This window comes from Bactrocera tryoni, chromosome 1, assembly GCF_016617805.1.
Source record: "Bactrocera tryoni isolate S06 chromosome 1, CSIRO_BtryS06_freeze2, whole genome shotgun sequence".
In the NCBI taxonomy this organism is placed as follows: Eukaryota; Metazoa; Arthropoda; class Insecta; order Diptera; family Tephritidae; genus Bactrocera; species Bactrocera tryoni.
Genome location: NC_052499.1, coordinates 25,818,740 through 25,831,159, shown reverse-complemented (window position 1 = coordinate 25,831,159; position 12,420 = coordinate 25,818,740). Strand labels below are relative to the sequence as shown.

General features: G+C 34.8%; 1 protein-coding gene across 4 annotated transcripts in view; it reads left to right on the top strand.

Annotated features, from left to right (window-relative positions):
• Window positions 1-12,420, top strand: part of LOC120766809 (dystrophin, isoforms A/C/F/G/H) — a 776,746-nt gene that overhangs the window by 148,619 nt on the left and 615,707 nt on the right. For all 4 annotated transcript variants that reach the window (XM_040092514.1, XM_040092517.1, XM_040092515.1 and 1 more), the window contains 5 exons: window positions 1,171-1,261; window positions 1,319-1,439; window positions 1,516-1,649; window positions 2,302-2,395; window positions 2,468-2,548. In XM_040092514.1, coding sequence (XP_039948448.1) covers window positions 1,171-1,261; window positions 1,319-1,439; window positions 1,516-1,649; window positions 2,302-2,395; window positions 2,468-2,548 — 521 coding nt within the window. The remainder of the gene's footprint in view (window positions 1-1,170; window positions 1,262-1,318; window positions 1,440-1,515; window positions 1,650-2,301; window positions 2,396-2,467; window positions 2,549-12,420) is intronic.

Below are 12,420 nucleotides of genomic sequence, written 5' to 3'. Positions count from 1 at the left end.
CCTTACTAATTGTCAATTGGCTATTGAGTCAAGAGTTTTCTAATTGATAATAAGATAATTTGCTCTTAACAGGCTTAATTACCATAAGAATTAAGCTTGCGGTTATCGCTGTTCGCTTGAACATTTTCTTTAGATTTAAAATCAAAAATAATCTTTTGTTTTTTATCCTTTACATAGAGCTAAAGCAATTTTCTCTTGCGCCTCATTGCGCAGCTGATTTGGATTATATGCGTTGTTGTTTGAAAGGTAAAGCAAATGGGCAATCAAATTAAAAAATCAATTTAACCGAATCAAGTTCTGAAGGAAAACAAAACTTAACAAAGCAAAATAAATGTCGTTGATTAATACCAAGCCAGCTAATCCAAGGAAATGCAATAACTAAAATAGCTAACACAGCACAAACCAAAATTAATAAATAAATTTAAACAAATTAAATATAATTAAGAAATAATATTTAAAAGTCGCTACTCTGCTGACTTTGTACACTAAACACAAAACCCATTCATTGCAAGAACCTCGTGGTGTTCCCTTACTTTCCAAGCCCTGGCCATAAAAATGTATTTATCTTAACAACTTTCAAGAAAATGTCTATAACAACTATTGTTAAATAAATTTGCATGATTGTTCGATGAAATAATTTACCCTGGGAAGCACACTTGGCAAGGTTCTTAAAAATAAATAATCAATGTTGCATATCTGCAGTACTTTAGTGAAAAGCACCGTATAGAGTGAAAGCTTTAAGGATTTAATAACAAAATCTTCATGCGCTAGTATAATAAAGTAAGTGAAAGCGCTAAGGTTCTTGATAATATAAAGATAATTTTATTAGTCTAATAAATAGTGAAAGCACTAAACACCAGAAAGCAATAATACATTATAGAAACAATAACACAAAGCTTTCACCTGTTCCTTTAGAAAACTTTGAAAACACGCGCAGCTTAATTTGCCTAAAACTAAAGTTTCACCTACGTAACTTACACTCAAATGAGTTATAATACCGAAAGGTGGTGAAAGCTCTACACTACATATACTATATTTATTTAATTTTTTATGTACTCACCTGTGTTGTATTTTGTAATATTTCATATAATTTCAATTAACCAACTTAATTTTCATCAAAAGCTTTTCTAAACTTCGATTTTTTCTTCTGTTTACGCTACTAATCGATAGTTACACGCTTACGCGAACACTGGGATGACACGTCGCAGTGTGTTATGCAGCGCGCCGCCCAACTGAAGAACATGCTCGGCGATTCACAGCGGTGAGTGTGGCGTTGAAATGTGCTTGAACTAATTTTAATTAATACAAAAACTTTCAGCTATGAAACCAAGCGCTTGGAGCTGGAAAAGTGGCTGGCACGCATGGAGGCACGCGCCGAACGTATGGGCAGTGTCGCGACCACCGCCGATGTTTTGGAAGCGCAACAAAAGGAGCAAAAGGTGAGTGCCGGGCAGTGAGTTTATGCTATTTAAAATTATTTATATTTATTTTTTCTTTCTTTACTTTTAAATAAAGTCCTTCCACGCCGAGTTGCATCAGAATAAGCAACAATTTGAGCTCTTCAACGCTTTGACGCAAAAATTGATTGCTGTTTATCCATCAGATGACACTACGCGCATCAAAAAGATGACGGAGGCTATTAATCAAAGGTGAGTTTGGTTCACAAAAAAATGTTAGCTCAGAGATAATTAAGCGTGAAGTTATGTGGAAACATTCGAGTTCTTTAACTCACACTCAAGTCATGCATGGAAGCCAATTATTCATGTTCGTCAGAATAGAAGATACCATATGTACTATATGTCTTTATGCCAAAGGTGAAATAGAGTTATAAAACATTTCACTGTCTTCTGCGCATTGTATTTGTGGGATACTCATTATTATCGAAAATCTTTCAGTACTGCGGATCATTAACAATGGTCTTTGTTATATTGGTAGACTTCTAAACAGTACTTGAGCTTCTCATTGAACTACACTAAGTTCTGCTGTAGGCTTTGATAACACTGATAACAATAGCGCCAAATGTCTCTCAGTATATGACAGTTTTCAAAATAAACTAACTTTACGTATGCATGGCTTTCTTTTCTTTATTATTTTGTTCTTTAAAAAAAAAAAGTTGTAAAAATGTAACTGATTGAAGGACAAGTTGTACTTCCGTACAGTCTGGGTTCCTATAAAGATTAAACTTTGCTCAATCGCACCACAATTCGAAATAGCCTATTATAATACTTAATACAATAATATGATAAGAAACTTAACCATTTTCTTATATCATATATTCTATCAAACGCTTTCTTTACTCAGATATTCTAACCTAAACAATGGCGTCATCAATCGTGGCAAGCAATTACACGCCGCTGTGCACAGTCTTCAGTCGTTCGATCGCGCCATGGATCAAGTATGTGCCTTGTAACACCTCTGCTTTTATATTTTAAATATTGACTTTTACTTTCCTTATAATTTCCCCAAGTTCCTCGCCTTTCTCTCCGAGTCCGAATCACTTTGCGAGAGCGCCGAAGCTGAAATCGATCGCAATCCGCTCATGTTTAAGGTAAGCGAACACATTTTAATTTTTTTACAAAATAAGTCAGCTGCCTTCATACACATATATACATATATTGCATATGAAAACTATACTTTACTATCAGCATGAAAAGGTACAAAAATTGGTTACCCTTAAATCATGTGTCACGGTATGCATAAAATTATTTTGTTTGCAAATTGCTCTATTTACTTTTTTATTAAAATTTTCTTAATACTTTATTGGGATATGAAATAGGGTAAAAAATCTGGTAGCCGTTCTTAAAAAGCATAGTGGCATCTAACCAGAGATTCCTGCGTACATGTTCGACCCAATAGTGTTCCTCGGTGCCATTAACCATAACTATTTTTGATGCTTTTATGCCCTTCTAAACATAATATAGGTCTTCTAAGAGTTCAAAACCTAAATTTTGGTTGGAAAGAGGCATTTTTATGGAAGTTAATTGTTTATGGGGTAAATAGTGATACCATAACCTTATGAGGATATATCAGCGACTCGTAGGTTAGGAGAAAAGGCGACCTGGTTATTTAATAATAATAGTTAAGCTTAACTTTTTTGTTTAATGTCAGCACGAATTGCTATTTTTTTATATTTTCTACAAGCGTAGTAAATATTTCAAGGCCTCCTTGAGCGGACGGTTTGTCTGGTATCAGATTTCAGAGAGTACTTCAGAATTAAAGGCTGTTTTTTATTGTTATTTTTAAATCTCTAAATAGGTTTTAGAAATTTGCGAAGTGCATTAAAAAAATAACGGATTTTAAAATTTTTGTGAAAATATCTAACCCTTTGTCTGCATTTTTGCCTTCACAATAGTCCCCATTCGATATTATGCACTTATGCCAGAGCTTATTCCAATCCTCGAGAGCCTCCTCAGACTCGATTCTTGAAATAGCGATGAACTTTAATGCCTGCTATGTTTGCAAAACGATGTCCTTTTAAAATTCTTACTTTTTTTAAAAGGAAAAAGTCACACGGAAGTATGTTTGGTGAATGCGGAGGTTGGGGTATCGTGAAATGATTGTTTTTGACGAAGAATTCACGAAATTTTTGACATTTTTCAAACCGGCAAATTTTAAAATTTCCGTTGTTTTCAGAACACTTTTCTTACTTAGTTAACGCTGCTGTTAAACGATGTTTAGAGCGCATAAAGTTGAGGCCACTGAATCCGAATTTCGGTAGTAAATTTTAATAATTTCGTCTCGTTATTGGATCGTACTATATATCTTTCATGATGAAATGGCAAACCTTACTGAAGAGAAATGTCAAAAGAGCGGCAGAAAATATGGCGTTGTTTGCTGTCCCGAAGTCTGCTTTTGTAGCGTTCCTATTGAAAAATCTGATATTTTTATATGCGCAATCTCTTTTTACTGCGCATTGCATCTCAGATTTAATGCAGAGAAAATAGTCCCAGAGAACTAATTCTTAAGAGTATATCGAATTTAAGCTAAACTAATCCAGCTATTCTTTTATAGAGTACAAAATTGACCACCCTTTCTTTGGCTGTAGAAGCCAATGTTGAATTCCTTTTAACAGTCAATGCGATCGGTATCAATATAATAGCTGTACACATAAACGCTTCTTCCACTTAGAGCTGAACTTTGTATGTACTCTTCTTTGGTCTTTTATATGCTGATTTGTTTCCATATTTAGTCCATTACTTTTTTTTTAGAATTTTGGTTTGACAATGCTTTTAGAAATCACTCTTCTTCATAGTTGAAGTTTCATGAGCGCTGACTATCTCACTTTTATTCGATTTCTGATACCATCCAATAGGTCTCCTTAATGATTTCTGGGCTTACATCTTAGTTTGTACAGCCTAAATTAAGTAATTAGCTGTGCTGTTGCGTTAATTGAGTCAATTATATATTACTCGAATTACTCGAAATTTGTATCAGTAAAGGTGTTTAAGACTTTACTTAATTAAATATTCTCATTTATAGCAGGGATTTGAAAGAGTGCTCATTAATTCTGGCAATTGGCTAATTTTGTCTACACTATTGTGTTTGGTTAGAGAATCAACTACTTCACTAAATTTGTAAACTGTCTGAAACGCTGTTGACATCTTTTAGTTATTTTCTAATTATTTTATTTAATTTAAAGTTTTTTTTGTGCGTTTGAACGCAACATTAGCTAATTTACTCAATTAAGAAATTGTTCACAATTTTAGTTGATTACTTTTTTCAGCAAAATCTCATTACGAAAACCAAATGTTTATTGCTTATAAATCGATTTTTTTACGATAGTCGAATACCTACGGATTCACAGAATTGTTTCGAAAATCTGAAAACCTAACCTCCAACCTTTTTATTTTCTCATTAAGAACATCTGAATGAAATTTGTTCTAATCTTTATTATTTTTTTGCATATTAACCTAGTCAATTACCATTAAATTTATTTGACTCATATATTTTAAGCATCGCAAGCAAAGTGCCTGACATTGAGCTAATTATTAACACTATTTATTTATTTACGAACAAATTTTCGAAAATAAACAAAAAACTCAATTTGTTTACGAAAACATTTCGAGCAGACAATGTCGGCATTTGTTTATTTATTTTGTGGTCTCCTGCCAACAGACGAGTTCATTGCGCCCATCAGCGACCGCATTACACTTGTCTGTTTCCGAAAGCGTTGTCGTACAAGGCATAATGATCAATTAAAATTTTTGTTATCAAATTGCACTTGAAAATCCATAAAACTTAGCGCGAGCGGCAAGTAGACCGACGTGGGCATATGTTTTTCTTCAACGACAACAACAACCACAATGAACTTTACGCTTTTCTCGCTATTGTTGTGAGTGCCAGTCGTTACAACAAAGCGATTTTGGCATGTGACGTTCCAGCAGCGCGATTATCGGAGGAATTACTTTTGATGCTTAAGTGTCGATGGCGCGCAACGGCAGTTTTATACCTCTGGATACAGTCCTTCTGTCATACTGTAGCTGCCGGCACTCACTCGTTTTTTATGTTGTCGTGCTCTCCCCTCTACGCGGTCTTTATCAATCGCTTGAGTGTGACTATAATTGCATTTGCTTTGATTTCGTGTATTTTTCTTTTGCTTTGCGCTCTTATTTCACTTTTTGTTGCTGTTCTCCGTTTGAACTGAATCAATTAAAATGGAAATGAGCGGGTGAAAAAGTTTGTGATAATAAAAGTTTTGCATCAACGCGTAGACTGGGAGTCTGGAGAGGCGTGTACAGAGCGCGTCAGTCTGTTGGCTACTGCGCGCCCACTTGCTTGCAACACTGTTGCATGCAGCAGGCAGCGCCAGTGGGTACTTGAGGCGTCTGGCGCACGCCACAGATGCCACAGCGACTGGCCCGCGCACACACAAACACACCCACAGCCTTTGATGGGTGCGCTGGCGGAGCATTGGCATCCACTTCAAATTAATTACATGATTCCGATTCCTCTGCTTACGCTTTGCCTTCTTTGTTTTGCTTTTGTGGCTGTTTTTTTCTATTTTTTCCTTAGGCAGAGTTTTGAATTTGAATTTGAATTTCGAAACACTTTGTGCGTAGATGCACGCATTCTCAATTAAATCTGCTTAATTTGAATTGGCGTATCGGTGCCTTTGCTTGAAGCCTCCCAATGTATATTCATGCGTGGGATACCGAACAGTGAAAAAAAACTGAAGATACCAATGCTTGTGAGCAATATTGAGTTGCAATTTATAGACGGATGGATGTTTGAATTTAGAGCTTTTTAGTATTTTTGAGTTGATTAAAGCATCGAGCGATCGAAAAGATGTCGAACGGCTACACTCAAGCGATCATGTATTAATTGATTTTAATACCAAAAAAAAAAATTTTTTGAGAATTTGAGAAAATGTATTATTGATGATAGAATTTTGGTTACAAGGTTAGAATCCTTAGCATGGAACTTACTTTAAAATTAATACTATTTACTGCGACACGGGTTTTATAGATTTCAATGCGCCTTAAACACTCAGAACTGCTTCTAGAGCTACTTAAATACATATGTTTTAGATGTGCTTGTTTTCATTTTCGAATTCGCTCAAAAATTTGGATATCCTGCTCCTAACTTATCCTAACTTTAAACTTAAACCTGATCTTTGAATTGATCCTCATTTGATCTCGAAATGGATTTTGATGTTGGCATTTTAAAATTCTCAATATTCATCTTGAGAGATGTATAATCTCCGCACTGATTTAAACTGTTTTCATACACTCGGGTATAAATGAACATATGTCTTCATTCAATTACTTACTTTTATTTTTATTTTGATCTTGAAATTTATGTTCTTACTGACTCATACCGAGCATATTATTGCTTTGAGTCTTAATTTGTTATGTATGGAATCGTACTACTTGAATATATCCTGAAAAGGGTCGCTTTGTTTTTAAGATATCGAACTGAAATTTAGCAAAGTCCTTTTTTCTTATTAAGAAGTTTTTCATTTGTTGGAATCGTCAATATAGGACCACTGCTGCCATGCAAACTGAACTGAATCACTGAGCGGCATCAAGTCAGTGTATGGAAAACTTTTTCGTTTGACAAGATATCTTTGCAAAATTTGGTATAGCTTATTGTCTAAAGCAACGATACACTCTCTGAAGAGGTTGCTCAGGTCTCTAAGATCATATTGCTGCCTTACCAACTGACCGATTAATATAAAGTTCTTCTTATATCCTTTTATGCTATAAAAGTGCACTTGTGGAGGTTATTATAGCTTCTATGCAGCCGAATTTAACGATTTCCTTCTTACAGACTTTTTTTTAATCAAGACGGTCTTCATCGCACTTTCATATTTTTATTGATATGTTTTTTTATAACTTCATCTTGATAGCTATTACTATGCTCTCTATCTATGTAATTGTACTGATTTCGATTCTAGTTTTAATTTTTATTTTGTTATTGATCCCTTACAGTGCACGTTGTTTTATATCTTGACCTTTGCACTACTTCCAATGTGTATCTAACATTTATTCATTATGTAGAATTATTAGCATCACCGCTATTTTCATCCAAATTTTATTTATGATCAAGATTCTAATGTTAAAATCGATCGTAAATATGAGAGACATGTCTCTTGGACCGCTTCTTCATTATGACATCAGAGTATAATAGTTGCCAAGAGATCATTGAAAACATGCCTCGTTCTGGACGGCCTTCGACCTCTTCAACTGATGAAAATATTAAAAGAGTGAAGAATATGGTGGTTGAAAATCGTCAGTCAAATGTTAGAGAGATGGCAAGAGAGCTCCACATCTCTCGCTCGTCCGTTCGAATGAATTTGAGTATGAAACGCGGTCTTGCTCGGCTCGTCCCAATAAAACTGAATTTTTTTCGAAAAGAGTATCATAAACAGATTTCTTTGGACATGCTTGATCGTGTGAATTCCGATCCCACATTCATAGAGAGCGTTATAAGTGCCGATGAGACAGAGGCTTATGAGTTTGACATGCAAAGAAGTCAACAGTCATTAAAATGAAGAAAAAACCCAAAGTCGATATTCGTGGTTTGGTGCATCTTGAATTTGTTCAGGAGGGACGGACGATCAACAATTAGTTCTATTTAGCCGTATTGAGGCGTTTGCGTAAGAATATGCGGGATGACTTTTAAGTCGACAAAATAAATATTGATGAATAATAACATTTTTTATTTACAATTTTCGGGTACTTTTTTGTCACAATATATATACATATATATAATTGCTTGGATTCCGATACTCTGATTGACCGTTTGCACTTTAAGATATTTCACTGGGTTTGATTCTTGCAAGTTACAAAAGTATAAAATGTTCGGTTTCACCCGAACTTAGCCATTCCTTACTTGTTTTGTCATTGAACCGAACTTTCGTTTCTAATTATTATTGAAACTGAATTTTACTTTAAATACTATTTTTATTCAATTTTTTCCTAATATTTAATAGCAGAGCATTATTTGATTGCTTATTATAATTCGCTTATAAGGAGTCTACTGCACTCCTCATTGACAAATACTAATATTTATGTTATATAATTCAGTGGGTTGGTTGACACAGATTTCATAAGTCAATATGCGACATATTTCGTAATATTTAATGAGCGCAACGTGGTCGTATTTACCATTAAATATATATACATAAATATGTCTATGAATTAAACGCACTCTATGGGGAAAACAAGCTCATATATGCAACTGTATACACTATACACATGCATCTAGATGTGTTTATGTATGTGTTTATGTACGCATGTATGTGTATATAAATCTGTGTGACCTCATAGTTGAACTAAATAATTGGAAGCATGCGTTCGATTAATACCCCGCTGATTAAGTGCTGCTGACTTCAAGTGAAGCTCATTCATTCCCATTTCTAGTTTTTTTCTTTTTCTGCGTTTTTTCATTTACTCTTTATTACTTTCGTTTTTGTTACTTGATTAGAATGCGTGTCATAAAATCTCTTTTTCATTTGACAATCAATTGATTGTTGCAACACTTTACATGCTCTTCTGATGACTTTTGAATGGGCTTAGAATTAAAATGGGGCAACCGCAATCATCGAAATTTGTTGTTCTTGTCTTTGTGAATAGCAAAAGTATGGTTTATGAGTTTGATCGTTTTTATGTTCTTCTTTTTTGTAGACTTGATAATTAGGGTTTATTGAAAAGCTTTTAAAAGTGTTGTTATTGAAGTTATTTGTTGTTATTGTGAAATTTATTTAAAAATAATTGAGAGTCTTGCCGATATAATTATGAACACTTAGAATTTCAGAAAATGCAAGTTTCACTTTTTAGTACAATTTATTTGATAACTTTGAAGGTGAATAACTTCTAGGTGTAATTTTATTTGCAGAGAAAAATTTAGAAAAATAATATAAAGGGGGCTTCGCTCTAGTTGTACCTAATATGCTGAATATTGATCTATTTTGTTCCATAATTCCTTAAAAAAATCTTAAGTAACTGCAAAGTCAAAGAAAGCTTCGAACTGCAAACTTTTTCTCAGATATATAGCACTCTCGCCTGAGTTCTTGGAATACCGATTGAAGATAGATGTCAAGTTAATCTGAGTATAAATACCGTCCTCAGCTCGAAAAGAATGATATTAAATTATAAAAATTATATTTACATATTTCGTGGAAACACGAAGTATAGTCATTTTAGAACTCCAAAATTACAATCTATATACTAGAAACTAGTGTAAAGAAAGTCTTAGCCAAGTAGATACAATGTCGCAGTTTAAAATAAATTTCCTGAGCTATATTAGTCTATATGACAATGCAATGACTCATCAGGCAAGCACAAAGTTGGGTTTAACACTTCATTTCAAAAGCGAATACTATTCCATGTAATTTGGAAAGTGTTTGGTTCAGATTTTGCCGAAATATTTGACATTACTCGTTGGGCTTTCATAGAAGCGAAAGCGCGCACTATTTCTAAGTCGATTTCTATACTCTTGCAACTTGTTGCTCACCTAAAACTTAGCGAGTTAGATATATAAATGATCAGGATGATGAATTGAACGATAGGCATAACACCGCCCACTTTTAGGTGAAAATAAGGTGACATTGTATTTATTTTGAAAATTCTGTATTTATTTTTATTTATTTCCAAATCAATTTCATCCCCTTCAAAGTAATCCCCTCCCGATGCAATGCACTGTGCCAACGGATTTTCCAATCTTCGAAACACTAGTTGTAGTCACTTTCCGGGATGGCCTTCAGTTCCGTCTTCGCTGCGGCTTGAATCTCCTCTAACGTATAAAAAAGGTGTCCCCGGAGCGGTATTTTGAGCTTGGTGAACAGCCAGAAGTATCACGGCGCCAGATCAGGTGAATACGGTGGTTGCGGAACGATATGGGTTGAGTTTTTAGCGAAATGATCACGAATTACGAGGGCAGTATGGGATGGTGCATTATCGTGGTGTAAAAACCAAGAATTGCTTTTCCACAATTCCGGCCTTTTTAGGCGGATAGCGTTACGCAAACGACGCATAACGTTCAAATAATATTCCTTGTTGACCGTTTGACCGGTTGGAAGGAATTCATAACGCACAACACCGCGATAATCGAAGAAAAAAGTCAACATGACCTTGATTTTTCAGCGACTTTGGCGCGAGTTTTTTGGTCTCGGCTCTCTTTTGCCACGATATTCGCTCGACTTATCGGTTGTTTCGGGGTCGTAAGCTTAGATCCAAGTCTCATCGCCAGTTATAATGCGTTTCATGACACCCTGGTAGCCGGAAAGCATCGTTTCACACACTTCAAGGCGACGCCTCTTTTCCAAAAAATTCAATGTTTTCGGTATCAGTCGAGATTTGACGCGCTTGAGGCCCAAAACATCCTTCAAAATGGTATTGGCTGAGCCTTTCGATATGCCAACATCATCAGCAAGGTCTCTAATTGTTAATCGACGGTTTTTCAATACCAAATCTTTGATTTGTTGAACGTGAGTTTCGTCGGTTGAGGTTGATGGTCGCCCTGGACGCTCTTCGTCTTCGACACTTTCACGGCCGGCTTGGAACTCACTATACCACTTGTAAATATGTTTTTTAGACATAGCCTCATCTCCAAAGGCTTTTTGCACCATCCTCAACATATCCGCAGCAGAAAATTGATTCCGTAAACAAAATTTAATGCAAATTCTTTGCTCAACAAATTTCGACATCGCAAAAAACGAAAAACTCACTTTTAGCAGCTCACAAAACGACACGTATCTCAAACACTAATGAATACTTTGACATGAAATTTGACATAAATGTGACTGACAGTCCTGCCAACCTAAAAAAAAATAATTCTCCAAATCCTTCGACGCGCGCAGTTTAAATTCAAATGTCACCTTATTTTTTGAGCACAGTATTATCTCGTGACCCGTCATACGGATTTCCCATATAACACAATATTAATACCTCTTGGAACTTCTAGAATGATTTAAAATATTAGGATAAAACTTTGCACGAATAATGCATTTGCGTAAATCGAACCAAATCTGGTCAAGCCCGTAAGTACTCAAAAACTCATCGAAAAAATTGGTCAACGTGTCAGACATATAATTGAAAATCAGGGATAGTCCTTCTCTGACAATGGTATATTCCTATGTAAAAAATGGATTGAATCGAGGCAACACCTCCCTTAGCCTAATATGAAGATTTTGAACCTAAAATTTCGAACTTCTGGATGACTTTGTGCCTGAAATAGATAAAATTGGGTGAAAGCTTAACCTAGCCCCCTTATAACTAATATGTATTAGGATTTTAGAACAACAGGCTGCCTTTATTCTATATGAATATGATTGCTGATTCTATGTGAGGTATCTTAATGAAACCCAGGGAACATGGTTTCAGTATGTGACATGATAATAATTAATAGATAAAACCGGGTCGACTTTCGTTTTTCTAACAAATCTTGTGTCGAATATGTCGGTCAGTATATGAGTTATATATAGTATTAGTATATATAAAATTGTCCGGTTGACGTTTTGCACCTTAATGTATTTCACTGGCTTTGATTCTTGCAAGTTGCAATAGTATAAATCGGTTGCATCAGAACTTAGTCCTTCCTTACTTGTTGATTATATTTATAATCATAATTATAAAACCTTTGAATTTTTCCATTGACCAATATGGTTACGAGCATTACAATTTTATTATCGACTTCATCGACTTTCATTTCAGCGCCCCTTCAGCCAAGAAAATATCGGTTGCAAAAGTTTAGTGGGCTTAATTTAAGTTACAGAAGATAAGAATATCAAACACTGTCTTCGGCAACAAGTTCTTTGATCCCTATCAAATATTGTTCCTGTGGGTTTATTTTTATAGGAAATCCCGAACTTGTATGCAATTTGAGGACAAAGTAATGAAGATTGCTAATTTGTTTGTTTAATCATAAAATTTTCTTCTAGATATTTACTGTTTTAATAAAAGTAGGACCCATGAAAGG